The sequence below is a fragment of the Vidua chalybeata genome, chromosome 7 (assembly GCF_026979565.1).
Source record: "Vidua chalybeata isolate OUT-0048 chromosome 7, bVidCha1 merged haplotype, whole genome shotgun sequence".
Taxonomy (NCBI): Eukaryota; Metazoa; Chordata; class Aves; order Passeriformes; family Viduidae; genus Vidua; species Vidua chalybeata.
In genome coordinates this window covers 10,632,460-10,659,096 of record NC_071536.1, presented here as the reverse complement: position 1 = coordinate 10,659,096, position 26,637 = coordinate 10,632,460, and the positions used below count along the sequence as shown (strand labels likewise).

The window sequence follows — 26,637 nt, the reverse complement described above, 5'->3', positions numbered from 1 at the left end:
GTAGAAACTTTCACTGGCAAAAGCTACTTGTTGGAACTGCTGGAGGGTGTACATATGTGGGCAGTTAAAATGCTTAATTCGGATTTGTGGTTACAGTCATTCTCCTTCATGGCCATGAGCAGAATAAGCCATCTGGCAAGGGAGCGCCTCCTTCTCATCACACATCTGAGAGCTTCCCACAAATGAGATTTCAGCTCATTAGGATACTTTATGCCCTTGCAGGGATTTGAGAAGAAATACATACCTTTAATCTCTTTCATCTGAGTTGCATGTTTTTGTTCTGTCTAGAAAAGAAATATGTTTACTGAACTTAGCCTTTTGACTGTATATATACATTAAAAATTTTTTTTTGCAGTTTGTTCAGAAGTATTATAAATACCTAATGAATTATTTGGGCCTGCAGCTCTTTCATTGAAAGTTGTGACATGATTAGAGGGCTAGAAGTGTGAGTACTTGCTGAATGACACTGCTCTTGGGCTGGTGGCTTCCTTTATTTTGATAGGTAAAGATGATGAGGTTACTTTCAGGGTGTAGCTGCTTATGGTTGGTTGGTGTTTGTAGCACCTGGAAGGTCTTGATGATCAAGATATTGGACATAGAGAAGTGACTGATCTGAAGTAATTGAGCTCATCCTTTGAGCTGTATCAATATTTTCTAGTGTTTGTAAAATGTAAATATTTCTGCCAGTAATAGGTCTGGTTAGAATATGAACGGGAAAATAGCACGTCAGGTGGATAATGCCCCAGTGAATTCAGGTCAGTTTTTGTAGACGATAATTGCAGAAATTGAGGGATTTGTGTCACTTGAGTAAGGTAGAATGAGGTTTTCAAATTATTGATGTGATGAGTAACTAGTTTTGGCTTTTCACCAATTTTGAGGATCATCTGTCAGGTGAGTTTTTTGAATTGATAAATTTATTAACCTAAAGGCCATGTAACCTAAATTATAGATGCTTACAATATATCATCACCTTACTTTTAGGACCAGAGGATGAAAAGGGTAAATAAGCATGATACTTGTCAAAAAGTGGTTGCAAAATTTATGTGAATTTATAAAGTACTCACGTGTCATTATTAAGTTGTAGGGCAAGGGAAACAGGATGGCTGCTAATAATTAGACATGGAATGGCTCCTGTTAATTAGGGCAAGAAGTTTTGTAGTTTATTAGATAAGTAGTAACAGGTTTGATACTTCCCTTAGTTTTGTAGTTTATTAGATAAGTAGTAACAGGTTTGATACTTCCCTTAGCTACTTCTTAGGGAATCCATCTTACCACTGGCTGGGTTTCAGATAATTTATCATTGCTACTGTAAACTGTATAAAACAGGGTACTTTCTTCTGCTGAAAAGCTGGAGTAAAAAAGGAAAAGGGAGCAGAAGGATGAGCAAAAAAGGAAAGCAGGAAACTAGGCAATGTTCTGTGCAAACCTACAGATCAATAACAGCAAATATGCTTGTAATGAATTTTACTCTGTTTCATGGGTAGCCAACATGAGGCATATTGCAAAATGCTGCCCGGAAATAAAGGTGAGTACTCAAGCTGAATGTTTCAGTAATAGACAGTTGCCAAGTACTTGTTTCCTATCTGATTTTAAAATTTCATTAATATAAACAGAACATATGACACGTGGCAATGGTTTCAAAATACAGATTTAAAATAACATGCATATGTTTTTGAAATCTCCTCTAGCCTGTTGTGCTTTTCCTACATGTGCATTGTAGTGATATGTATGGTGTTTAAAGGGCAGATGTACATTTCATAATAATTCAAAATGGTGTTTAGTTTTTAAATTTGCAAACAACAAAAAAGTAAAAATAGAACAGAGTCATCAACTCTATTTTAAGTCCTCTCAGTTATGGCAATTGTGTTTGCTGATAGTTCCACAAGAAAAGCCTGTTTCTGAGGTATAAGTAATTTACAGAAGATCTACATGCAGAATGAAGTGCACTTAAGGTTAGTTTATGAGCTAGTAATGGCTGTCAAATGAGCCCATATTTTACTGAAATTAAACCCAGAAGAGATCATTACATCATTCAGTACAATCTACTGTGTATGAAATCCACTCAGTGTTGTCCAAATTTCTCCTCTCCTGAATATTCCCACTCTCAGAAGATGAAAATGTGACTATTGCCAGAGAGCAGCAGCAGACTGAATGGGAATAATGTGATTGCAGAGCAGGAATTGCTCCAAGTACGTTTTGAGGCTGAGAAGGAGGGAAGAGGGATGGCCATAACCATATGGCCTTTCCTGAAGTGGTTCCCACTGTTTCCACTTGAGAAATGTTTGACCAGAAAAAAACCAACACTAAGCAAAACTGCCATTTTCTCTGGGTCCTTTCTGCACTGGGTGTCTGCATAAGGACCAGATGTTTGCTGGTTAATAAATAAACCAGCATGAAGGCCATCGAATAAATGACCCCTTACTTTTTCTGCTGCCTGTTGGATTACATGTGATGTGTATGAAGACAGACACAGCACAGAAAGCCTCTCTGTAAGTGCAGCTGTGCTAGTAGCAAAATTGTGCATTTATTGGTAATGTTTATTTACCAACAGAGTTTCCCGGGGGCAGGATAGGCTATGTAGACAAGAGCATGGCTTTGCTGGTATCACATCTTCCACAGCAGGAATACTTTGTTATATTTTCGAGTTTTTCTGGCAAAGATTTGTGATGGGAATGTGGTCACAGATAAAAGTGCATGCCCTTTATCCTTGGAAGCTACAATCCTCTTCTGCATGCAGCTAAAGCAAGCTCAGCAGCTCATGTGCTGCCAGCAAACAAGTGCTTATCTGACACCATATAAGGCTGTGGCTGAGGACGAAAATTATGAAAAACATTCCACAATAAACTTAGACTGGCAGATTTAATATGGCACAGAAAAGCTTACATACAGGTTTTTTTTTCTTTTTTAGTTTAGCTCTGACAGCATTTAACCCCACAATAACTTTTTAATGTTAATTAAAAAATTAATTGTTTTTCTAGATATTCTAAACAGTCTTGTCCCAGAATAACAGGATTTTAAGATATTGGTGTACGCAAGGTTGGTTGTTGTGGAGTCTGGATTTGGGTTTTGCCCTTGGACTTGCTACTGTTAAAAGCAAGAAAAACACCTTTAGGATACAGGATTGTGGGAGTGTCAGGATGTGTTTAGAGACAGGATATAACAGTGAGGAGCATATTGAGAAGGAATTATGGTGGTGAAGATGAGTTTATCTGAATTTTAACAAGATGTGAGATGCAGTGAAGTGCTTAAAAGAAAAAATGAAATGATGCTACAGGAAAGAGACAGGCTTCTCTTTTCCTTAGTACATTGCTTGCATCTTCGCTGTCCTTGTATCCTCTCATCTTTATAATGAAATAACCTCTTAAGTTACTGTAGTACCTTAGAATATTGGTATAATCCAATTTTGGTAGCCATTGGTGGCCTAAATCTGAATTTCCAAACTGTTCCCTGCCTGGTGGCCACTGCTTTTGGCAGTCACCATCTTATGCAGACATCACTTTCCCTGAACCATCAGCAGCTGAGGTGATTGTGAGTTGACAGGAGAGGTGGTGAAGCTTTTGCCTCAGCTGTGTGCTGCTTCTTTCAGGAAGAGGTTGAAACACCCCCTGTGCCATATTTCCCCCCACATACATCTAGCTGGTCCTCAAGAATTGAATGGTAGATAATTTTATTAGCATTTTGTAAAGATGTTGGGAGTCTTCTGTGGTATCATTCAGCAGCTAATAGTCTTTATATCTAAGGGTGTGCAGTACCATCTGTCAGAGTTTATTCAGTGTCACTCTCTAGCTTAATTTTTGCTCTAACATTTATGCCTTTCTTGTTGTAGCCAGTCTTTAGTAGCGCAGTGCAGGAACAACCAAGCATTGTGTCCGTGTGCTGTGCAGGATGTGGTTTCCAGGTGGGCCAGGTCAGCTGGCAGGTGGCTCATGGTGCACGGGGCACTTGTACCATGGGGCTGGCACATGTGTGAAACCTGAACTGTAGATGGGAATGAAGTGCACATCGTTTATGAAGGAGAATTAATAAGATTTTCAGGAAAGATGTTAAGCTTGAGGTCATTTCCTTCCTCTTGTTATGCTTTTGAATTTCTGCCAGTAAGATGGGTGAAAGGGGTTATTTTTGTCTTTGAATGCTTTGAATTTCAATGATGCCTTTACTTTGACTACAGAGAAGTGGAATTCCACTTTATTCCTGCCATTGTACTGTCATATGTCTGAAAAAATGACTTGTATTTTTTTTTCCAGTATCTTTGTGTCTTGCATTCTAGTTAACTAATCCTTTGAGCTGCTGCTGTGCCCTGAAATATCACATTGTATGAGGACACATGGAGATGCTCTGATCCCCATGCTGAAGTGTTAGTGTATATAAAAAAGGAGTCAAAATGTAGTGTTACAATTCTTGGAAAAGAAAGAAATGGCCAGTGTCAGAATACAGGCTGTGTATGAGAATGAGAGCAAGGATTTTCCCACTCTATTAAGTTTCAATAGCAAAAAGGTTTCACAGTCAGTGTTTGGATGGGGTGTATAGTATGGTGTCTGTGCTCTGCTTCTGCAGCTGAAGTAGGAGTGAAGTGTTAGAGAAGTTGATGTTATTCCTGGCCATCCTGTCAGTCACAACTAGAAAAATCAATAATGTCTCTTGCTTCATAGAGCAATATAGTGCAAAGAGCAATAAAATTCAGCAACATATTAATGTATGTAGTGAGTCATGGGGGGCACACGAGGGAATGCAAGTGGAGTCTTTCTGCTTCTTGCCCACAGCTCAGGGGCAATCAGTGGAGGTACACGAACCTTCAATTTGGTTGTGCAGTAGGAAAACTGCTGCTGTGGTGTGAGGAACAAACACCTCTTTGTTTTCTGACCATGGGTCATGATTCTAGATGTTGATGATCCTTCACTGCTAATATAGCAGGACTGTGGCACCAGAGGACCAAAATCTGTGTCCAGGCTGGAATTCAGAGTGTTGCCCAGCACCCTCTGGCAGTGCATTATTACCTTCAGGAAGAGCTGCAACAGCAGCTTCTCTCTTGTGTGAGGCTGTAAGAGCATCTCTGGTAGCTTTTTCTGCCTCTTTTCTGTTCTTGCTTTTCTCAGTTGAAGACTTGTGTCTTGTATTTCTGTTACTTTCCAAGTTTTTTCCAAAGTGTCCCAAAGAGCAAAGAGAACTGTGATAATAGGATCTTGTAGCTACTTAGGGAGCTTTAAAGACTGTCCAGGAATTTTGTTCTCAACTTTTTTTGGGGTTGCTCTGTTGGTATTTGAAGGAGAAATGTTTCCAGCCATTTAGTACACAGCAGAGTGTTAAGATTTCTCTTACAGTATTCCAGTTCTGATGTTTTTTCACTTTCTGTCCTTTGAAGCACCTAGAGGTGCTCACGCAAGCACAAAGCAATATGTTAGCTTTCATCTCTTCATTAGCAAAGAATCCATCTTAATTTCTTTGACTGGAAGTGTTTTTGAAAAGTCTTCAAGCTGAGTAAGAACAGATACTCCTCTAAAAGGTGGAAGGGGTTTTTTTGGTAGGTTGGTGTTTTTTTTTTTTTTTTTTTAATCTGAGTATTACTAGGAAAACCAAGATTTGCTTTGAGAGCCTGAACCTACAGCTCCACAAGTGTGCAATTCCATGAAATGTGTGTTGTGAAAAATTTGATCTCAGGCTATAGACGAAATTGCAGATTCCTTTAGGACCTCTTTTTGTTCTTGAGGTGCTGGGACTGCTTTGGCAGTCCTTTGGTTTGGGTCCTTGCCACAGGCTGAAGGAGTTTTAGGTCAGCTGCAGTTGTTCCACCAGGAGGCCATTGAGGAGCATCTGGGGCAATAGAGGCTTGTCCAAGCTCCTGCCCTAAGGTGGCATTTACCACCCTGAAAGAGGAGAGGTAGTAATGGTAGTAATGGAAGCTCTGCCACCTGCTTGTCCTCCTGCCCTGTGCAGACCTATCCTGGGTTTAAGGCAGCTCCATCCCAGCCAGACGTCATGGAGCAGTCCCCTCTTCCCTGAAATAACTGGATTTGTGGGGAAGTCATGCGGACAGCAAAATACTGTGTAAACAAAAGCCAGCACTTCCAGCGAGCTCCTGCTGTGCTCACTGCTGTGGCTGCCTTGCCGTCATTTCTAGGATTTCAGGATCCTCCTGTTTACATCAGCCCGCCCGTGCTGCGGGGCCGTGGCCGTGCTGAGGAATCCTCCCATGGACAAGGCAAGGAAGGAAGTGGAGGGAGGATGGGGCTTCAGCATCCTGTACCCTTCGGAGGGGAGTGGCTGCAAATAGCGGAGCCTGAAGGACGCAATACCTTCTGTATTTTAGCACGGGCTAAGTTCAGGCAGTTCCTCTGCTTGAACCCAGAGGAACCCTGGCATAAAGGAAAAAAAGCAGATGATGGCGTGTAACTGCTCGGAACTGCCGCGGAGTTGGAGAATATCCTTCTAAAAGCCTTTCCTTCAAATGACAGGAGGAAGGGAGAGGACAGACGTGCCTCGTGGAGCTGAGATTATGCAGCAGTGCTAACACAGAGCTAAAGCCTCCAAACTTGAGCTGCACGGGCTGGCTCCAGAAGGCAACTTCTGTAGAAAGCACTAGTTGTGAATGGGAATGAGGATGCTGTTTTCAATATTCGTCCTCTAAAACGTTACTGGTTTTTATTCTTCAATTTGTTAATTGGGCTCTGATGGAGGAATGCAGTTTAGGATCCACAGGCATCCTTTGGAATGGCCAGGTAAGGCTAGAAGGTACAACCAAGCGTTGATCTTTAATTTCAGCAATGGTGCTGTCTTTCATGAGAAATATTTTGGCTCTACCAGGTAACCCGTGTTCACAGGCTGAGATGGAAAATTCTGAAAATCAGAGAAACAAGCTCTGACTTAGTGGGTTAATATTTGTTTATATGGTACTAACTGATACCTAGTATATTTTAAATTGATTGACATAATGTGATTTATTATAGTAATTGCTTGCAGTAGAACCTGTTAATTTACTTACTGACTTTCTAGAAAAGGAGTGAGGTCTCGGGTGATAAAATTTATCTTCTCCTTTGAATGTGTCCTGATACAGTTTCCAAGTGCTTTTAAGCATATTTTGGCTATAAGGAAAAAATATATTTAGTTCATTATGTCAGTAAACACAGTGCTACTTCTTTATTGATCACCCATGGATTTTTATTTCTAGTATTTCTAGAATTAAAATTATTGGAGGTTACCAAAGTGAAAATATTGCACAAAAGTTAGTGTTGCAGACTTTCCCAGTCATCTGCCCAAAATCCACTGTATGTATTCTTTGGAATGTTCTTGTTAGTCTTACATTTTGGTGACAGTGTGTTTTACTGCTTGGAAGTCTGTGCTCACACTGAAAAGAGTGCAATTGCTGGCATTGAGATTGAGGTATTTGGAAGTAATGCAGTAAAATGCATGTCAATTAGTTTTTTGTTTTACATTGGAAATGCCATCCTAGAGATCTCCTGAAGTTGGCTCAAAATCAAGTTCAGAAATATTCTCCAATGCAGATTAACCACAAACCTGTTACTTTTAAAGACTGAGTGAAATGATGGAGTAAAATAGGTAGGGGAGTGACCCTTCTTGGTAGGATGCTTATGAGAGGAACTGATAGCAGATCCACACATCTCAGCCTCGGACAAAACCAGATGCAGCCTTGCTGTTCTCCAGCCTTCCAGCACTGCTGATCCTCACTGTAAGAGAACACTTGCCTAGAGAAGTAAATGAGAGTGATGCTTTAAAAGCTTAGTACCAATACTCCTCTTAATAACTGAATGCATTGCACATAACATCTTCAATGCCAAATAATTATTGACATCAGCCTAAAATGTGAAAGAAGTCAACATTCTGACAATATGAATTTAATTTAAAACTTTGAATTGAAACTGAACAATACAAACACTTGAAAAGATTTTGCGTAAAGTGTCTTCCAGAAAGGGATGAAAAATCAGAGACTGGGATGTAAATCCCCAAGGAGGATAAGAGAATTATGCAGGGATACAATGATGTTACCAACGTGATTGATCTTTTCTGAGCTAAGCTTTTCTAAGCATGGATTTTTCAAGAGCTGTGAGTTAGCCATATATGGTAGTGAAAGATGAAAATTGTTAAGATGTATATAATTAAAGCTGACAACCAGAATCTATTAACATCACCTTTGCTCTGGTATGAGCATCTTTATAAATGTATTAGAGTAAAGAGATCAGAATGCAAAAGTTTGAACCTCTTAGATTGTTATAGCGACCTTTGCTTATTGCACAGGAAAAAATTTACATCAATGATGTTTCCACACCAGGAATTTGTGACTTTTATAATGTTTTGGTATATTGAAGAATAAAAATCATTTGTGTTGATGGAAGCAACCCTTTTATCACAAAACTTTACTGACAACAGAAACAGGGACCAGAAGATGAGTGCTGGTTTGCCTGCTCTGTGCACTGGGACTGTAAGGCTTGTTTCAGATAATTAATTGCTAGCAGTTCCTCTTCATCTGTCTTATAAAAGACTGTATCTTATTTATCTATTTATTGCTTTAATCTATGCAAGATGTCTCTGTGAGATTATGTGTTTCAGGTAGTTTATCTTTTTTTCCTGAGACAGAAAGAATGAAAGATGTAAGACACAAAGAACAAAATGTGAACTCCTCAGAAGCCTCCTGATTCCTGATGTCAGACACTGGCTTAGCACAGCTTCCAACACTCCGTAACATCCTTGTGCAAAACTGGGAGTAGCAGATGATAAAACACGATTGTGCAGTCAGACAGGCTGGAGAACTGGGCAAACAGGAGTAACCCCTGACACTGGGAAGGGATGGGGGCTGACTCTGTGCAAATCAGCTTTGCAGAAGAAGATCTGGAGGTCCTGGAGGACAAGTTGAGGAGGAGCCAACAGTGCGCCAGTGCAACTTTTCTTAATGACAGATTTGGCTGATTGTTTAGTAGTTAAATAAAGAAAACACTGTCAGAATATTTTTGCTTTACAGTGATTTCAAGGAGCATTACTCAGAGTGAAATTCCACACAGTGTTACATTTATTATTACCCACTTTTTGTTATAAAACATTATCCCATATACTCTAATTTGTACAGGGGTTGCAGCTCTGAGAAGTTCTGTTCTGTAGTATTTTATGTCTAAGAATTACTGAAGATAGAGAGAAACTGTGTATCTTGCATTGTTTTATTTCTTTCAGAAGTGTAGCCTTATTGGACAAGATACTGATGCAGTAAGACAGTATTTTGTTGCATATTTTATGTTCTGGGAAGGGATATTTATATCTACTCTTTGGCCCAGATTCTGGAACAGCCGCCAGTTTCACAAACAGCAACAATTTTGTGCTAAAAGGAGAATAGAACTGCTTAGAATCAAAGTTCCCTATGGAAAAAAAAAGAATATATATATATTTGGAGAGAGGGAAAGAGTGTGTGTGCATTTATGTTTGGGGGAAGAGAAGACATGAGGGAGTGATAATTCTGCTGTTGCTCTTTGTGCTCTTAAACACTTCCTTTTTTTTGTCAAGATTTTTGTCATTATTGTGTACCTCAGTGTTTTCATGCTGTGTATTTTTTCCTTCAGTTTTTCTTTTTAAAATCCATGAACTAATGTTTGAAGTTATTTCTCCATATGCATTAGTAATTTTATTTTTCCCCTATGTGAATAACATCATAAAAGTAGAAAAAACCCATCTGTTTCAGAAGAAAGTCAAAGCTGACCAAAATAAATTCTGTAATTTGAGTCGATTGCTGACAGGTAGTGGTCTGTTATCATTTTCCAGCTCTCTGTCTCCACCACCTTCTGTTGCAGTGGCAGCATGCCTGTGGGCAGAATATCAATGATTTACTCTTCATTGCTGCAAAGGAGTCAGTTCCTTCATGAAAGGGCTGAAAATCCAGGCATTTCTGTAATTGTGGGATTTTATTAAATAAAGTGAAAGAAAGCGTTCTGCATTCTTGTAACTACCAGCTGGGAATTTGAGACTCAGTTCATGGAGGACCTTTTCTGAAGCTCACTAGTATCCTTGTAAAAATTACCATTGACATTGCTTTATGACTGATTTAAAAACCAAATAACAGTTGCTTGTGCCTTATTGTTGGAAATCTCACCAATAAAGGTATATTTCATTGCTTCAGGCTTTGTTCATTTGTTGAACAAGATAAGAATAAAAAAACCTCATGGTTATAATATACCAAATATCCATCCTTGTTCTTAGAATCATGAACAGACTCTTCTCCAGTTGATTAAATACAGAAATTCAGAACCAGAGCATGTTAGATGAGATGTTTACTTTCAGGAATGTGTTCATTCATTTACCTAGATGAAATGAGAATGCTGAATAGTTTAAAACTCCATGTTTCAGATAACTGGAGTTTTTAAAGAATCCGCTCACTTTTGGTAGTGCTGTTTTGGATAACCAGGTTTATGTGGTGGACCAGAGCAGTCACTAGTGTAGTGTTGCTGGAGGTTCAGCTGTATCTCCTGGCTTCCCGGTGTTCTGTCTGGATGAAAATAGAGGGCCTTGGGATAGGAAGGCAGAATAAAAAAGTAAATAAATTCATCAGCAGTGTATTCTTTTGGTTAGTGTGTCATTGCAAACCACATAGAGGTTTTTTATAAGGCCTGTGGGATGATTTACAGGCTGTACATTTAGTGCTCCTCTTTATACGGCTTTGGAAAAAAACCCAACAAAACATGGGTGAGATGCAGCTTTGTTTACTCTGAAAGTTTTTTACTGTAATGAAGAAGAAATACATGCAGTTTAAGATTTTATTACCTGTATGCCTGACTTTCTTGTGCATGCAGTTTGTGTCCTATCATGTTGATTCTGTACGAGAAGTTAAGCCTGTGGGCATTACAAGCTTGAGGTTCACGAATGTTAGGAGAACCCTCCTGTCCCTTCTCCTTGTCATTGAGATAATTAGAAATTCTCCTGGACTTGTCATGATTTTGAGGTGTTGAGACATCAGCTTTCTGAAAATTCTCAAAGTTACCCAGGGCTGGAGGCATAAAAATGTCAGTAGCTTGCCATGACCCCTTCTTGATTCTCAAAGCTCTTCTAGGTTTTGGGGACTGTGTAAGTTCTCTTGAACAACCACAGAAGTCCAGTGTGTGGTAGTGTTCTGTGTGTTGGTTTGGTAGGATGAGATGTACAGACTGCACTCGCCATAATTCAGTGGGGTTACTGCATGTGCACTGAGATGGGCCGTCAGAATGAAAGGGAGAAAGAAGCTTTAGTTGTGAGTTCATATTTTTAAGATAAATGTAAGAAAGTTGCATTGTTTATTATTCTTTCATAAATAGTATATGGATATCTAAAATGTAGGTGACAGTTCTGTAATCTTATGTGAGTTCCTACCAAAGTACAAAGGAATGTGCTTGAATGGATATGAGCTTCATGAACAAAGCCACAGTAGACTAGGTTCTTAGTGAAGTATTTTTAAATTTGTAGAATGCACTCTAGTGTATGTAATGAAAGAGGAGTTCTTAAAAAATTAAGATTAAAGAATATGCAGTACCACTGGAAAGAATTAGGATGTTGTATTTGACATCATAGGTGCAGTTCTTGTCTAGTTTAGTTAACAGCTGCTGAAATACACTGGTAAAATATCACAATGCATACTTCCAAAGAACTTCCTGTACAAAAAAGTTAAATTGGATTTATGTCAGCTTTGTCCATATCATCAGAATTAACCTTTGTGCCCTTTCAAACAGCTTCTTGCCCTGGTTTTCTTTCATTCATCTGGTGAATCTGGTGTTCTGGGTGTCTGAATACAGGCTGGAAAATAAAACGGCCCTAAGACTTGTGTTTGTTAGGACAAAAATCTTCATTTGAGAAGGGGTAATACAGATATTGCTAAGCTGCTCTGCAGATACTATTTGCTTTGAATGTTTTCTCTGAATGTATTTTGCTGAATCTCTCCTTTCTAGCTCTGGCTTACTGACAGTTCTGCACTTCGGGCCTCTAACTGGATACCCCTAGTTACAATTCTGCATTTCTCAGCTAGGGAATGAATGCTAGATTTTCACATCACAGAGCAGGATTGGTGTACAACATGGTGTGGTAACTCTGTGATGCAGTTTCAATCAGCTGTACACTCCCAATAGCTTCTCTGTTGGATTAGGGAAGTTTTGGAATTTAATACTGTAGCTTGGCAGGTCTTCTTTTACAGGAAACCATAGATTTACCTTGGCTGTGTGTCTGTCTGCTCACTCTGCATAAATTGATCTATCAAATGTACAAGAGAAGCTATTTATCTTTTGCCAGATAATTTGATTTCTTTATTTTTTTAATTTAATACAAGTAATTTTTTGTATCTGGGCCTCTTGAAACAGAAAGCCAAGAAAACTTCTATTTTAAATACTGCTTGCTGAAATTATTTTTCTTCTTCCCTCCTTCAGATGAGAACTCTCCAGCCAATTTCTGGGATTCCAAGAATCGGGGAGTGACTGGCACGCAAAAAGGACAAATAGTGTGGCGAATTGAACCTGGCCCCTACTTTATGGAATGTGAGTACCTATTTATGCAGTGCATATTCCAAGGCAGGTCAGCAGGGTGGCATTTGATACTCATTTCATCAATCCTTCTGATGAAGCAAGGGAATTGATTGTATTGCTCTTACGGGGGAGCATTTTCCAGTGTGTTTGCTGTATGAGTTAGATGTACATTCGTATTCTAGTGATGTTCTTAGCACATTTCACTTCAAGGGAGGAAGGAGTTGCCTTGTGTGGTATGATGCACATTGAAAGATGAAGTCCCTTCCCATAGAAGTTCCAAATTTCAGCTGGCCAAATATTAATGGTAAGCGTATGTGAAGGAAAAGGTAGTAAGCTAATAGTGCTTGCTAATATTTGATAGTGGGAAGGTTGGATTTGACTCTAGGAAGTGCCAGCGTCCTGTTCAGTTGCATCAGAATTTCTCAGCTGAAGATTTGTTACACTGGAAAATCTGCTGGGCAGTTTGGAAATACTGAGAGTCTTTATGTGACTGAAATAAAAAGCCTTTGGTAGTCAAGGTTCAAACTGAAGAGTGTTGGTAGTCAAGGTTCAAATTGAAGAGCTACACCAGACAACCAGGGTTTATAGGAATCTTAGCTATTCTCTGCTGTGGGCTGGGTTTTTTTTTTTTTTGTTGTTTGTTTTTTTTTTTTCTTTTTGATGAAGCTATGTTATCCTACCATATGAAGCATATGATCCTAAAGAAACTGATGTTCTAATCATGGGATGTTGTATCAGAGCTTGCTGGAAACGCTGATGTGCCAAGCATCAAAGTGGCAATCAGTCCCAGAAGAGCTCTGAGTTGCTCTACCACCTGTTTAGCCTCACAGTAATGAATCCTCTTTCATAAGTTAAAAAAAAAAAATACTCCCACTCCATTCTTCACTGCAGTGAAGTAAAACACTGCAGTGCTGCTTACTGTAGGTCTTGGCAGAAATTTTTATTCTAATTAACTGATAGAACAGTAATACATGTATTTCAAGAGGTGTTATATACCCTCTACTAAAAATAAATATTAAAGCTTCCTATTTCTAGAGCTCATCATTGAATCTTGCCAAGTTGCTCTATGTGTTACACAACACACTTCTCAAAAAAAAAAAAAAAAAAAAAAAAAAAAAAAGAGCCTAAATAGGATAAAATGAAATTCCATTTCAGGAGTTCATTACATTACAATGATTGAACTGAAGACAATACTTAGGAAAATAATAAAGATAATTAACTTCCCTGGTGCCAAAGACATTGGTATATTAAAGCAGATTAAAATGTCTCTTAGTAAAGTTCATTGCCTCGTCTTTCTTGTGCATGAACTTTGTCAGTATTGTTGCCAATATGGGCAGTTTGACTTCAGGAATGTTTGTATTTTTTAGCTGGTTATGTGTTGCTCCATAGTATATTGAGATGAGGCTCTTGAATAATATTTCCAGTTCATGTGAGTAACCCAAACTAATGCTTCAAGTACTGCTAGTTTGGACTTAAAATCAGCTGCAGCTGATGTTGCAGTTTGCAACTAACTGTGCATCACAGTCAGCTGAAAGGAAGTGCAGGATGTTCTTCAGTCATGGTGAGCTTCACTAACAAACAGCTCTGCTGCTATACAATGAACAAGAGACAAGCAATTGTGCAGCAGCTGAGAACTGTAAAAAGGAATGTTTATGAGCATATGTTGCTATAGCACATAGTATGGTAGATAAATATGTCACCAGTGACACTGGTGTTTCTAGTGAGAGGCCAAAAACTGCACTGAAACACTTAACGGAATTTCTGATTCCACTTTTTAAACAAGAGGTCTCTACAGATCTGTGACCATGTTTGCTCAGCAAGGCTTTTCCTTGAAACTTATAGGTGGTGAAGCAACATTGGATGCAGCTACAGGCAGCTGCTCTTTTCCATTTCTTTTCTATTCCTCAGCTCAGTAAATCACAACAGGGGCAAACGCAGCAGGTGGCTGCGTCCTTCAGGTACAACTGCGGTGTCACTGCGGTGCAGCGCCAGACCGGCTGTGGGAAGAGCCGTGCTGTGCGGTTCTTACCACGCCCTGCAGACCTGGCACTGCCCAGCCTGTGCCATACTCAGCTCCCCTGTTAACCTCCTCCTTCTCTTGTGGTGCAGATATGCTTTGTCTCTCCGTATAGCACATGATGCCGCTGTCACAGCAAGAGGGAGACAAATGAGGAGTCTAACATTTTAACGTGCCAATTATTAAATTTAAGGTATTTCTGATGCTTTAATCCACCATTGTTTTCCACATTTGGGAAAGAACTTTCCAGTTGTAGATTTCTTATATTTAGCAATATCTTTGCTGAGAGGTACAATATATGACATACAGGTCATGGTACGTGGGGTTCATCATATTTAGTCCTCACAGTAATGACATTCAGCAGACCATTGGCAGTGGTCATTCAGTCCCTGAATTTTTGAAGCAGCAGATCCATAACGGGGGCAATGTCTGGGGGACCAGCATGAACAAAATGTGTAAATGGATCAATCTAAACTCAACTGGAAACTAGCCACAGCATAGGAATACTCGTTGCATCCAATCTGCTCTCAGTTGGGACCAGCACTTGACTTGCTCAAGTGTGGTTTTTACTGGAAGCTTTCAAGGACAAAGATTTTTTGGATGCTGTAGATAACTTGTTCTAGTGCTGCAGTATTGTTCCAGCTAAAAAGATTTCTGTGACATCCAATATGAATGGCTATAGCTGAAATTTGGGGCCATTGCCCCTTTTAAAATCTCTGATAGAAGTGGAAAGAGGAGAGATAGTAACATTTGTCTTGCCTTAATCTCCTCTTCACCAGACTAAACAGGGCCAGCGCCTTTAGCCTCTTCTCATATGTCACATTTTAGCTATCCCAACCACCTTTGTAGCTCTCTGCTCTTCACTCTCCCTTTTCTCCTTGCTCTTGATCCTAGGGACCCAAAACTAGACGTAGTATTCCTCACCAGTACCAAGTAGACAGGAACAGTACTTAATTGCCACCTATGTTCTGTGATACCTACATGATTGCAGGTTCCCTGCTCTACCTGTACTCAAGGAGAGGAAGGGAATGTTTTCTGCAAGCCTGAGAAGCATTGAACGTGCTCTGGCAATGAGAACTGATGATACTCATTAACAGAGTTATGCTAAGTAACTACAATAATCCTTTAGGATTTACACTCAAAACTGGCCTAAAGTTGTCATGTTTTTTTGGGAAGAAAAGGAATGTAAGTTACTAATGTTGGATAATGAGTTGTGCTCAGTCAGCATGCACTTAAACCAAAGACTCTGGATGTGGGTTTTCCCTAGCAGTGTCACAGCCTAGGGACATTACATATCTGTTCACCAGTAACATTCCTGGAGGGTGAAGTGCAGAGAGTTATAGCATTGCTAATGAGCCATATGCAAACAAATCTCATGCAGAAGGAATATTTCCATTTTAATTGCATTAATGTTAGTCAGTGGGAGTCAGCTGGGTTAGGCCTTGTACTCCTTCTGCAAAAAGATTTGTATCTTTTAAGAAAAACATTTTATGCCTTAATTTGGGAAGCTGTTTTTCCATGAGCATAATAATAAACTTATTTATAGTTTCACCAAGGTCTCTCAAATTTATGCTTATGTTTAAAGGTAGACTTGGATAAACATTTTTCTGAATTTCACATTACTGTGTGTCTGTAGTCTTGTAACCCAGTGTTAAGATCACTTAATTTATTCCTCTTAAAAATCCCTCCCTGGGGATTCAGTATCTCCAGTATTTTCCAAGAAAGTAACATGTAAAGCCATAGTTTGCCATCTGCTCTATTCAGATCAAGCAACCTGCAGAAAGAAGGGAGGGGAGAGTTCCCTCTTTGTACTAAAAACAGATGTTAATTCCCCTCAAAGCATCCAAAATTAGCAAAACAAGGATGATCAAAGAAAACTCTATTTGCCTCGGACAAAAATCAACGCAAAAATTCTGTGGGCTCTGCCCTGGAAGGGAGAATCAAAGGAATCAACAGTGAAATAAAGAGAAATGAACTTAATGTATTCCAGAAAAACAAGCAGCCTCTGAGGGGAGTGGCTGAGGAAGGGGAGGGAGGAAATACTATGCAGAAGAGAACAAAAATATTTGGAAAATACCAAGTCCAGCTCACCATCACAAACAGGCAGTGTCCTTAAGATGTCACCTTGAGACAGTGTGAGTGGCTCTGAACTGCAGAGCCAGCCAGTACAGAGGCAGGTGTTCCTCTTGCTTTTCCCTGGGGAAGGACCAAAAGTGCTTTGTAGGCATGAAAGGGAACTCAGTCATTTTAGACATTCAAGAAGGTGAGTTTGGGGATCAATATTCCTGATATGCTGTTTCCTCACATAGCAGAGGTGGCTTTCAAACATCCTGCTCTGAGGCTTGCTAAAATGTGAGCGAAGGAAAACAATGACTCACTGCATGGCTCTGTCAGGTTTTTTTTGGTGTGCAAACTACAGAAGGATTGCTAAACCCAGCTCTACAATTTTCATCCTCTTGTAAAAGGAAACAAGTTCACGGAGTATTATCCTAAACAGGTAGCAGTAGTGGGAAAGTGCAACACAGCTTAATGCTTTTGCATTTAGTATGGTCATCTGGTATTTAGCCTGGCATCAGGCTCTTCAGGTTTCTAAGTACATTGGGGCCATTGCTCTCTGGCGCAAGAGAGCTTTCAGTTGCCCCAGAAATGATTTCACATGGCAAGTGTTTCTCTGGGTTTAGCAGTCTTTGAGCTTAGGATGGAAGGGGCTCCCTTTGGGGCATTGTGCTGGAAATAGAGTGCATGGTGATGGTATTCCATATGGAGAACAAAGGTAGCAGAAAGATGGAGTGAAATGATCCATAGGAAGACTGGTGATAGAAAAAACATGTGAGGAGAAGCCTGAGTTTTATTTGGGACTAGCTGGTGACAGCTGCTGCTCATTCATAATCTGCAGCTTCCAAGTCAGGTTTCTGCAGTGCAGGGAAGGACAGGTCATGATGGATAGATGCCATGGCAGGGAGATCAGCATAGGACAGTCACTGCCATCAGCAGGTGACTGGGGCTTATGCACTTCCATATGCAATGTGCCCAGAAGTCAAAAGCTGTACATATTCCAGTAGATAAAGCAGGGGGGTGGTTACAGTTCAGCGCTATGGATGGTCATGTGCTCACTCTTGATTCTCTACCATGGTCCTGCCTGGTTTATTAGCATGGGCTTAGGCTGAGAGCCTGCTTTGAGACTGTATTGGCCTTGTGTTTGTAATTTATAGTTTTGGTCCCATGAGTGTTAATTACAGTGTCCACAAGAAGCACCTTTACCCACTTTACCTACCTTTGTTGTTATTTATACCATTTGATGTCATAGTCATTACTGTCAGTAGAATAGAAATACATTGATTTGCATATATTTTCTTTACCAGTGCTATGGCTTTATGCTGTGAGCAATAATCCATAGTGGCAGCTGTTGGGATTCATCCAGAGACTGCCAGTCTTGTCACATCAATCATTTCCAAATCCCCCCTGGGATGTTTGTGGTTAAATTACTTCTGGTGCCACACTGCGATACTTGGATGCAGTGACTGCACAGATGCAGTGTGTTTTGAACTAAAATCTCGTTTGTGGCATAGAATTACAGAATAGTTTGAGTTGGAAAGGGCCTTTAAAGGTCTCTAGTTCAACCCCCCTGCAGTGAGCAGGGGCATCGTCGAGAGGTCAGGTTGCTCAGATCCCTATCCAACCTGATCTTGAGTGCTTCCAGGGACTGAGCACCTACCACCTGTCTGGGCAACCTATGCCAGCATTTCACCACCCTCACTGTATAAATTTTCACCCTTACGTCTAGTCTGAATCTACCCTATTTTAGTTTAAAACCATTACACACTGTCCCTGGTAAAAAATCTGTCCCCATCTTTCTGATAAGCTCCCTTCAAGTACTGAAAGGCTGCAGTAAGTTCTCCTCAGAGCTTTTTCTTCTCCAGGCTGAGCAAACCCAATTCTTTCAGCCTGTCTTCATAGGAGAGGTTCTCCATTCCTCCATTCTCTTGGTGGCTTCCTCTAGAGTCACTTCACCACGTCCCTGTTCCTCCTGTGCTGGCCCCCAGAGCTGGATGCAGTGTTCCAGGTGGGATCTTGGAGTGGAGCAGAATCCCCTGCCTTGCCCTGCTGCCTGTGGGGCTTTGGATGCAGCCCAGGTCCTGTTTGGCTTTCTGGGCTGGGAGTGCCCATTGCTGGGTCATGTCCAGCCTCTGTCAGCTCTCCACCAGCTCTTCCAAGTCCTTCTCAGCAAGGCAGCTCTTGATCTGTTAATTCCCTGTGAGTAAGAACATGAGTAGACTATGAGATATATTCAGAAGACAAGGTAATATATGTGTTTGCATTGCACTGGTATCATGTTAAAAGTGAGGTTTTATGTGGAGTTCTTGGTATTCAGTTCCTATTTCCATGAAATGACAACTTTTGCAAAAACAGTGTATTAGGACTGAAATGCCTTACTTTGTAAGTAGCAAAGCAGACTCCCAGATCTCTTTTTTGTTAAAAGCTGATAGATATCGAAGGAAAAAAAATACCAGTTTAATAATTGAACTTCATATACTTTTAGCTTTTAAGGGTTCCTTGTAACTAGAGGTGTGAACAGAATTTCTTTTTTGTAATGGTCTTGACCATAATGGTCAATGTTAATGAATGTTCTATGACTGTAGTTCATTTCTTGTACCCAATCTTTATACTTTTACCATTTAAAATTTTACCAGTTGAATTCTGTAAAGGTCATGGTTTTCTCACGTGGAATTGTTCTGAGCCTGGAACATTCAGGCTCAGTGCTCTGCAACCAGTGCCCTTTCAGTGGTGTGTCTGGGGACTCATGGTTATTGTCCCTACCCTATTTATAGACATATTCACTGAGTTAGAAAAACTTTTATTCTTCTGCTGTTTTTTTGTGTTGTCTCTTAACAGCTATTTTTGAGTATCAAAAATAACTGAAACAGGATCAAGTCTTGTATTTTTAACATTTGTGGCAGGCTTTGTTGACTTCCTTATGCCCATAATACCCCAGTGTTTTGTTTTAAAGGTTAGATTATAATTAAATACTTTGCCAAACTGGAGCATAATAGTCAGTGCTCATGACTGTAAATAAGAATCTCTGATGACAGCAAAGTGAAACGGGGCTGCCAGGGATAGGATGCTCTGTTACCTGAACAAGCATTTGTCCACATTGCCTTTGAAGCAGGTTAAATGGAAAGACCAATGGGACATAAGCATTTTCTGTTATTGATCCTACTTTAGCTAAAAAGCTTTCTGTAAGTCACTTTGTAGGTGGTCTGCCTAATGTTCCTGTAAAATAAATTCTGTGATACACCTGCTGAGAAAAATGGCAAGTACCTGAGGGCTGTCAGCTTTGCATTCTGCTGCTGTGTTTGCTACTGTCCAGTAGGAAGTAATCCGTAATCAAAAATGCATATGCTGAAAGTGATGCAGAGAAGAGAATGTGTCGCCCTGGTTATCAAGAGTTTTCTAAAGCCTTCTGAGTTTACATTCTTGTAGAGAACTTTCTCACACAACTTTCTGTAAACAACCTATTGTTTTGCATTCTTTCATAGAGGCGGAGAAATTTGATGTACAGGTAGTTTGTCCAGTGTCGTTGGAGAGGTGGCACGTTCACCCTCCAATCCACTGGCATCTTTTGAGAACTATAAAAGATTGGAGTCAGGAAAATAAATTAGTCTCTTCATCGTGACCAAGGCTGTGGTGCGTCGTTTTTGCTTGTGTCATCTGGTGACAGAGAATGCTAAATGTCCAAACAGAAATGTTGAGTTCACTGAACTGTCATGCTACAGAAGAGTTCAACAGGCAAGACATGCATAGCACTGCTAAATTTCTGCAGTTGTCTATCAGGTTCAGATGGAAAAAAATAGGATTTGCCACAGTTGCTTTTGTACGGATTGCCTCTCCCTTTATAGCTTTGTAAAGCGTGAATGTGAGTGACTTCATTTGTTCTAGTTTGCTTAAATAAGTTTTGCAGAACATGCTCTCATATTTTTCCAATGAGTTACTGTGCTGTCAGCTTTTTCCTCAGTGTGTATTGGAGGACATATGTTTCTGTCTGCAGAGAGCCATGGATTGAGCCCAAGTACCTTCTGGGCACTCTGCTGCAGTGGCCAGGAAGTTTCAGCTGCTGTGCAGGTTCCATACAGTGAACTGGGAGCACTGTTTTGCTTTAGAGACTGTTATAACCCAGCTTGGATTTGACTTCTTTTTGGAGATGTGTCTGCTTGTCCCTTCTCAGTGGAGATGATTCCACCTCTAATATTGGTGTTTTGTTTGACTAGGGTCTGTCTGGAGCAAGCTGTTCTTACAGCAGAGATACCTGCTTTCCTGCATTATCAGTCTCCTGGAAAGAATGCATTCTCCGAGGATTATGCTCTTGTAGTTATGTATTCTTAGAATCTTTCTTTAATAAAGCATTCTTTTGATGAGCAAAGGTAAAGTATCAAAGGCAGTAAAAAAGTAGTTAGTGAGGAACTTTGGGGAATTAGTGATGTTCTAAACCCAAGCTGTTATTTAGTGTAAGCTGATCCCTTTATTACTGAAGAGGCAAAAGTATATGGTCCATAGAGGGAACAACACTATAATTTCATGCAGATGTTCTTTTGAAATTCAAATGTCAGTGTTTGAGTCCCAGAAACCTTTACTGATGCCAACATTTCTGTTTAATGGACCTGAGCTATAAGACTAAGCTTATATAGTAACAGCTATTAGCTTTAAAAGAAGGGGATTATGGTTTCACAGAGTTTTCTGATTAATTAACATATATATCATTTTTTATATGACCATGTGATAGTTTTGAAAGAATCACAAATCCCTCCAATTTAATTTTTGGCTTATTTTTAATTAAAGAAGGAATTTATTGTGGTCTCTATGTCTGCAGGAATGTCAATTATAAGAGGACATATGTAGTATCAAAAATATATTAATTTTTCCCATGAATAAAAATACTTTTGTGTTCTGAAACATCTTATTTTCTTTAATGATACAGCAAATGGTCCTGTGGTCAGGTACAGATGTATGTCCTTTGCTGGGTTTACTGCTCTTAATGTTTTCATTAGGGATCCCATGCAAAGCAATCTCATTAACCTGTTGAAGAAGAATAAGTAGGAAAGAAAAAAGAGAAGTGCCAGTATCCCCCTGAAGGCAACACATAAAAGCAAGGTGGCAGGAGAAATGGAAGAAACTGGGAAAACTCTGTATGTGACACATGCTAATGTACATTTAGAGTATGCAATAGTTCAGAGGAAACGTGTGTGTTAATATGGTATTGAACTCATTTCTCAAAATACTGCAGTCCTGTTTGCAGATAATTGAACTTACTGCTGCTGAAGTTATCTGTGTGTTTATGGAGCCTTAGAACACATCTCAGCGCACCACCTGTAACTATCAGAACAGCCACAGATACTTGTTTTCAATATATCTAGAGGTTAGGAATCCGTCAGTCATCAAGAAAAACCTCTTCTAATCAAGATTTTTTTCCTGATAGCACCACACAAGACATGTCAAAAAGCTACATCCTCATCTGCTTTGAAATTAGCAGGTTCCTCTGAGATTTCTTCTTCTGTTAACATTAACTGCAGTTTCTAGCGTTATTAGCCAAGAAGAAAAAACACTTTGGTGTCTCTTAACCTATGAAGTGTTTGTGCTCTTGCTGTGTATAAGATCCAGTCTTGCAAATCCATGCTCATTTTGCCAACATCTGCGTGCATATGGTGGGTAGCCCATTTCTCAATTTTGTGCTGAATTTCAAGCACAGCTTCTCTTGTATTAATCCCACTGACACGGTGCTAACAGCCGATGTGACATTTCTCTGAATACATGTATGACTGCAGTGCTGTATAACTCCCAAATGGAGTCAGTGCTGCTTCTGCTGGCAAGTGGGAGAAAAAGTCTCACTGTCATGTTTTTAAGTGCTCTGCTTTTTCTAATTATTTCTAGCAATAAGTCCTGAAGTTTGGTATTTTGTTTGTTAGACTGTATTTTTTTAATTTAGTGTACCTGAAAGGGATTGTCAGATCCATTTCTTGAATCAAGCATTGTTCTATCACTAGCCATATACAGGTATTGAAAAGTACTATATGCTCATAGAAGTCATTGAGAGAAAGAAATATGAGGATGCAAAACTTGTAGTATTGCATTTCAGCCTTCAGATAAGTGTACCTGTCAGTGTAGTGAGTGAGAGTATTTGTCCCCCATCACATTATGGATTATCCATGGATAGAACCAGCAGTTGGTGACCTTTCTGTTGCTACATTCTGTTGGAAAGTGATGAATTGAGAGAAGATAGTCACAACAGGCTGGATAAACAGTAGCTCCAGATACTCTCTGAAAAATTAAGCTTAGGTTGCAATAAAAGTAAGTAATGCAAAAGAAGCAAGCAATATAGCTGGAAATTGGAAGTCTTGGTTGGAACATTACATTCTCTTAACCATGCTCTCATGTAACCATAATCTCAGTGTGAATAAGAGATGCTCAGACTTGAGTTCTTGTTACTTAGTATGTGCATTTTACAATGTGGAGAGTCCAGTACTTGGTATAAATCCTCCCAGATTTTGCGAGTGCTGAACCTCTGATTTTATGTGAGCTAGAAATTCTTGTGTGTCCTGGATATAAGCACTGTTGGTAGGTAAGCAGAACTGCTCAGTTCAGGAAGAAACTAACCCATAGTCCTGCCTGATGGGTTTTAGGTCTCATAAACCTTTGTAGGTGATGAGAAATCCTGTCTGCATTTTGAATTTTGCTGTAAAGCTTGTGGTAAATAGAGCATGTTTTGTCTGTGCGTGTGAACGCATCTGTGAGGAGGAGGAAGTGGGCTCAGCAGCTTCTCCACCTCCTGATTCCCCGGAGGCACTGTCAGCCAGACACTTTCCTTTGAAGGGTTCTTCTGAGGTGTCTCCTCTTTGTTCTAGGAGGAAGATAGTAAATAAATGTTGATATGTAACTGCAGTAAATTCAAAAATAAATAATCCTTTTTGGCTGAGCAGGCTTGCAGGGTGGTTTCTGAGCAGGGATAAGTGGGTACCTCAACCCTCAAGGAATCATGCCATATATGTCTCAAAATCTTACACCAAACTCTGGGATTTTGTACTTCAGGACTACTGACATATTGTTAAACCAAGCAGAGGAATTGAACTGTCAAGACTTTCATACACATGCTCTGTCTGAGCTGGCTGCTGTCATTCCTGCCTGCCTTTGGCCATTGCTGTCTGCCTGTGGCCATCTCTGTACCCAGAGGTAAAACCCTCACCAGCCTTACACAGAAGAGTTATCCCAATGGAGAAGGGAAACAGACATTGTTCCACATAGAGAAAATCCCACAGGATCAAGGGCAGCCATAATTATAGCTGTTCTGCTTGGTTGGAAGAATGCAGAGGAACTACAGGGGAGGTCAGGCTTCAGTTAAACATAATACTCTTTTGTTTGCAGTAAATGCAGTTTAGCAAACAAAACTTTAATCAGTGGGACCAGAAGCATGGTTCAACATTTACCTTTCCTGTGTTCCGATATATAAAGTGATTCCAGCTTCCTTCAGATATGTGTCATGTTCTTCCAAAGTCCTACAAAATCATCCTAGTGGCAAATGTCTCTTATGCCTTTTCCAGGGCTGATGATATAGTAGCAGAAATACAAGTTGCAGAATTAGGTAAGTTATAATTTGTGGCTGTTAAGTAATAGAATGACCCAGCACACAACAAGGATATAACCAGCAGCTCTGTTTTTAATTTCCTGTTAGAGTATTTCTGTAGATAGGTCACTGAATGCTGGACCCTTTTGTTGTGTTTCTTTTGCCTAGGGTCAGTCATGAAGTGTTTAATGTGGTTTTTGTTTTCTTTTCAGCTGAAATAAAGATCTGTTTTAAATACTACCATGGTGTTAGTGGAGCCCTCAGAGCTACTACTCCATGTATCACTGTGAAAAACCCTGCTGTGATGGTGAGTTTATAGCCTATTTGTTAATTGTATTTGTAGAAGATGATTTACTGATAGGTTTTATAAAATAATAGTACTAATGACATTATTAACTGTCAGACCAACCTATCAATATGTCTCTTATTTTTACTATTGACAGCAATTATTTTTCAAAAAAGCGTGTTGCCTTACAAAACGATAAAAACTGGAAAGTGATTTTCATGGTTTTGTATTGCTCATAATAAAATAACAGTAAAAAGTCACTGGGCTTAACTGAAATCTTTTATGCTAAGAATTTGACTTTGCTTGCATTCAGTTTTTTGCTACTTACAGTTTTTGGTAATTTAACACCGTACTAGAAATTTTTCACACTGATTATATAACTGAAACAATGTCCAGAGTCTCTGTTTCTTCCTATTTCTTAAATATTTCCTAATATTCAGTATGAAACTGTTGCAGAGATAGCAACTGTTAGTATAAATAAAACTTGACAAAACTCTGCTCTTGCAAAAATTACTGAATTCTTTGAGTGTTCATATACCATTGAAATTTAGTAATTCTCTGATTATTGAGAAGTATTGTCTTACTGCATTTGTGTTATGAGTCTTGTTTGAAGTTTTTTCAGTTTATGTAGCAGTGGAATAGTTGTTAAAGCAGTGGCAGAAAAGGCTTCCAAACTTGTACCTTGAAGCTTTTGCTGCAAGTAATTTATCTATCAGGTTAGTTCTTCAGCTAAGCTTCAGCAAGTTTCACAGTGCATTTGATTTGTTGATGTTAGCTGCCAAATATTTAAGATCACAACTGTTAGGGTGATGTCCTGACAACTGCACTGTTGAGGATGCAGTAAAGTAGAAATTACTCAGACTGCATAGCATTTATTCTGACCTTGTGCTTTCTCAGTGTTGTGTATTACATACAAGTGCATGCTATTGTTATCTGACACTAAATGTGCTATAGAGACTTTGTATCTTAGTATACCAAATGTCTGTGGATTTTCTCTTAGAATTACAAACCTAGGTGGTAGCATCATTTAATTTTCAGATCTTTGTCAAGTCTCACTATGAGTAACAGTTTCACAGATGCATACAGACTCGGTACTTTACAGAAGAAAATGTGTCATAGTTAATGGGCCTGACAGCTACTGTCTTTAATATCAATTTATGAACTAAAGGCAGTAAGGTAGTCTGATTTTGAGCAAGAGGAAAAAAATGCATCTCTAAATAACCCTTATAATGGGCTGCATGCTACACTATATCATTGCTGAGAAGCAGAGTGATTATACTGAATGGAGAAACCACTTGAACTTTTGTATTTTCTTGACCTTATCTTGTTATCCACCAGTAGTTTTGAGATTCATTGAACAAAAGGACATCTGAACTTCTGTCATCTAAGTATGTATTTAATGACTTGGTAGTTACTTGGAGAGCTGTCTTTGAGAGTCATGGTAATTCTTGAAGGCTTATACCAGCTTTTGCTGTTTAAATTTCTTTCCTTTGAAAGGTAATGCAGTGTCCTGGGTATTGTACAGAATTCACACACCTGCTAGAAGGGGTAATTTTATATAAACATTTTTGTTTGCTTTAACAGTGCAGAATTCCAGAAATAGCTGTTAGTTTTCCTGATGAGAATGTTGTATGACAGTTCAGATGATACTTCCTAAAAATGTCATAGTGAGTTAGTTATGTGTAAGTAAACCTATTGTAAAACATTAAAACTTCACTGCATTTCCATGGTTTTGGTGTTGAGCTTAAGCACTGTGCAGTAGAGATCACTGGGTTCTCCTGGTACTGGTTCTGTCTTTTCTTAGAGAAATGCTGTTTGAGGAAGTGGTAAGAGAGTCATGGTGTGCTCACTCCCCTTTTTTTTTTTTATGGTGCAATAAATTCCTTGCTTACTGGATTTTCTCATACTGATGGTATATCACACCAGGTATTTCAGTCCATCCTACTTTTGGATAAGCAGCTAACATTCTGTTGTGTTACCTTGGCTCAGGGGAGGTAGGAAGCCTGATGAAGCATTCAGAAACACTGTGTTACACCAGATGACATGGCCCTTGTGCTGCAAAGCTCTGTGTGTGTGCTGGGATGAAATTTTTCATTTGGGGCAGAAGAATTGAAACTGCTGTTTAGATCATAATGGAACAGGAAGAGGTTGTATAGAAAAGTCATGGAAGGGCTGGGGAACACTGTCACCATTCCTGTTACTATAGCTGAATTGTCAGCAAATTCTATTTTCTATAACATGAAGTTAGCAA

At 39.5% G+C, this 26,637-nt stretch overlaps 1 protein-coding gene across 1 annotated transcript in view; it reads left to right on the top strand.

Moving 5' to 3' along the window:
• HECW2 (HECT, C2 and WW domain containing E3 ubiquitin protein ligase 2) overlaps positions 1-26,637 on the top strand; it is a 143,136-nt gene that overhangs the window by 60,041 nt on the left and 56,458 nt on the right. Inside the window, exons 3-4 of the mRNA XM_053947323.1 lie at positions 12,378-12,485; positions 24,313-24,407. Coding sequence (XP_053803298.1) covers positions 12,378-12,485; positions 24,313-24,407 — 203 coding nt within the window. The remainder of the gene's footprint in view (positions 1-12,377; positions 12,486-24,312; positions 24,408-26,637) is intronic.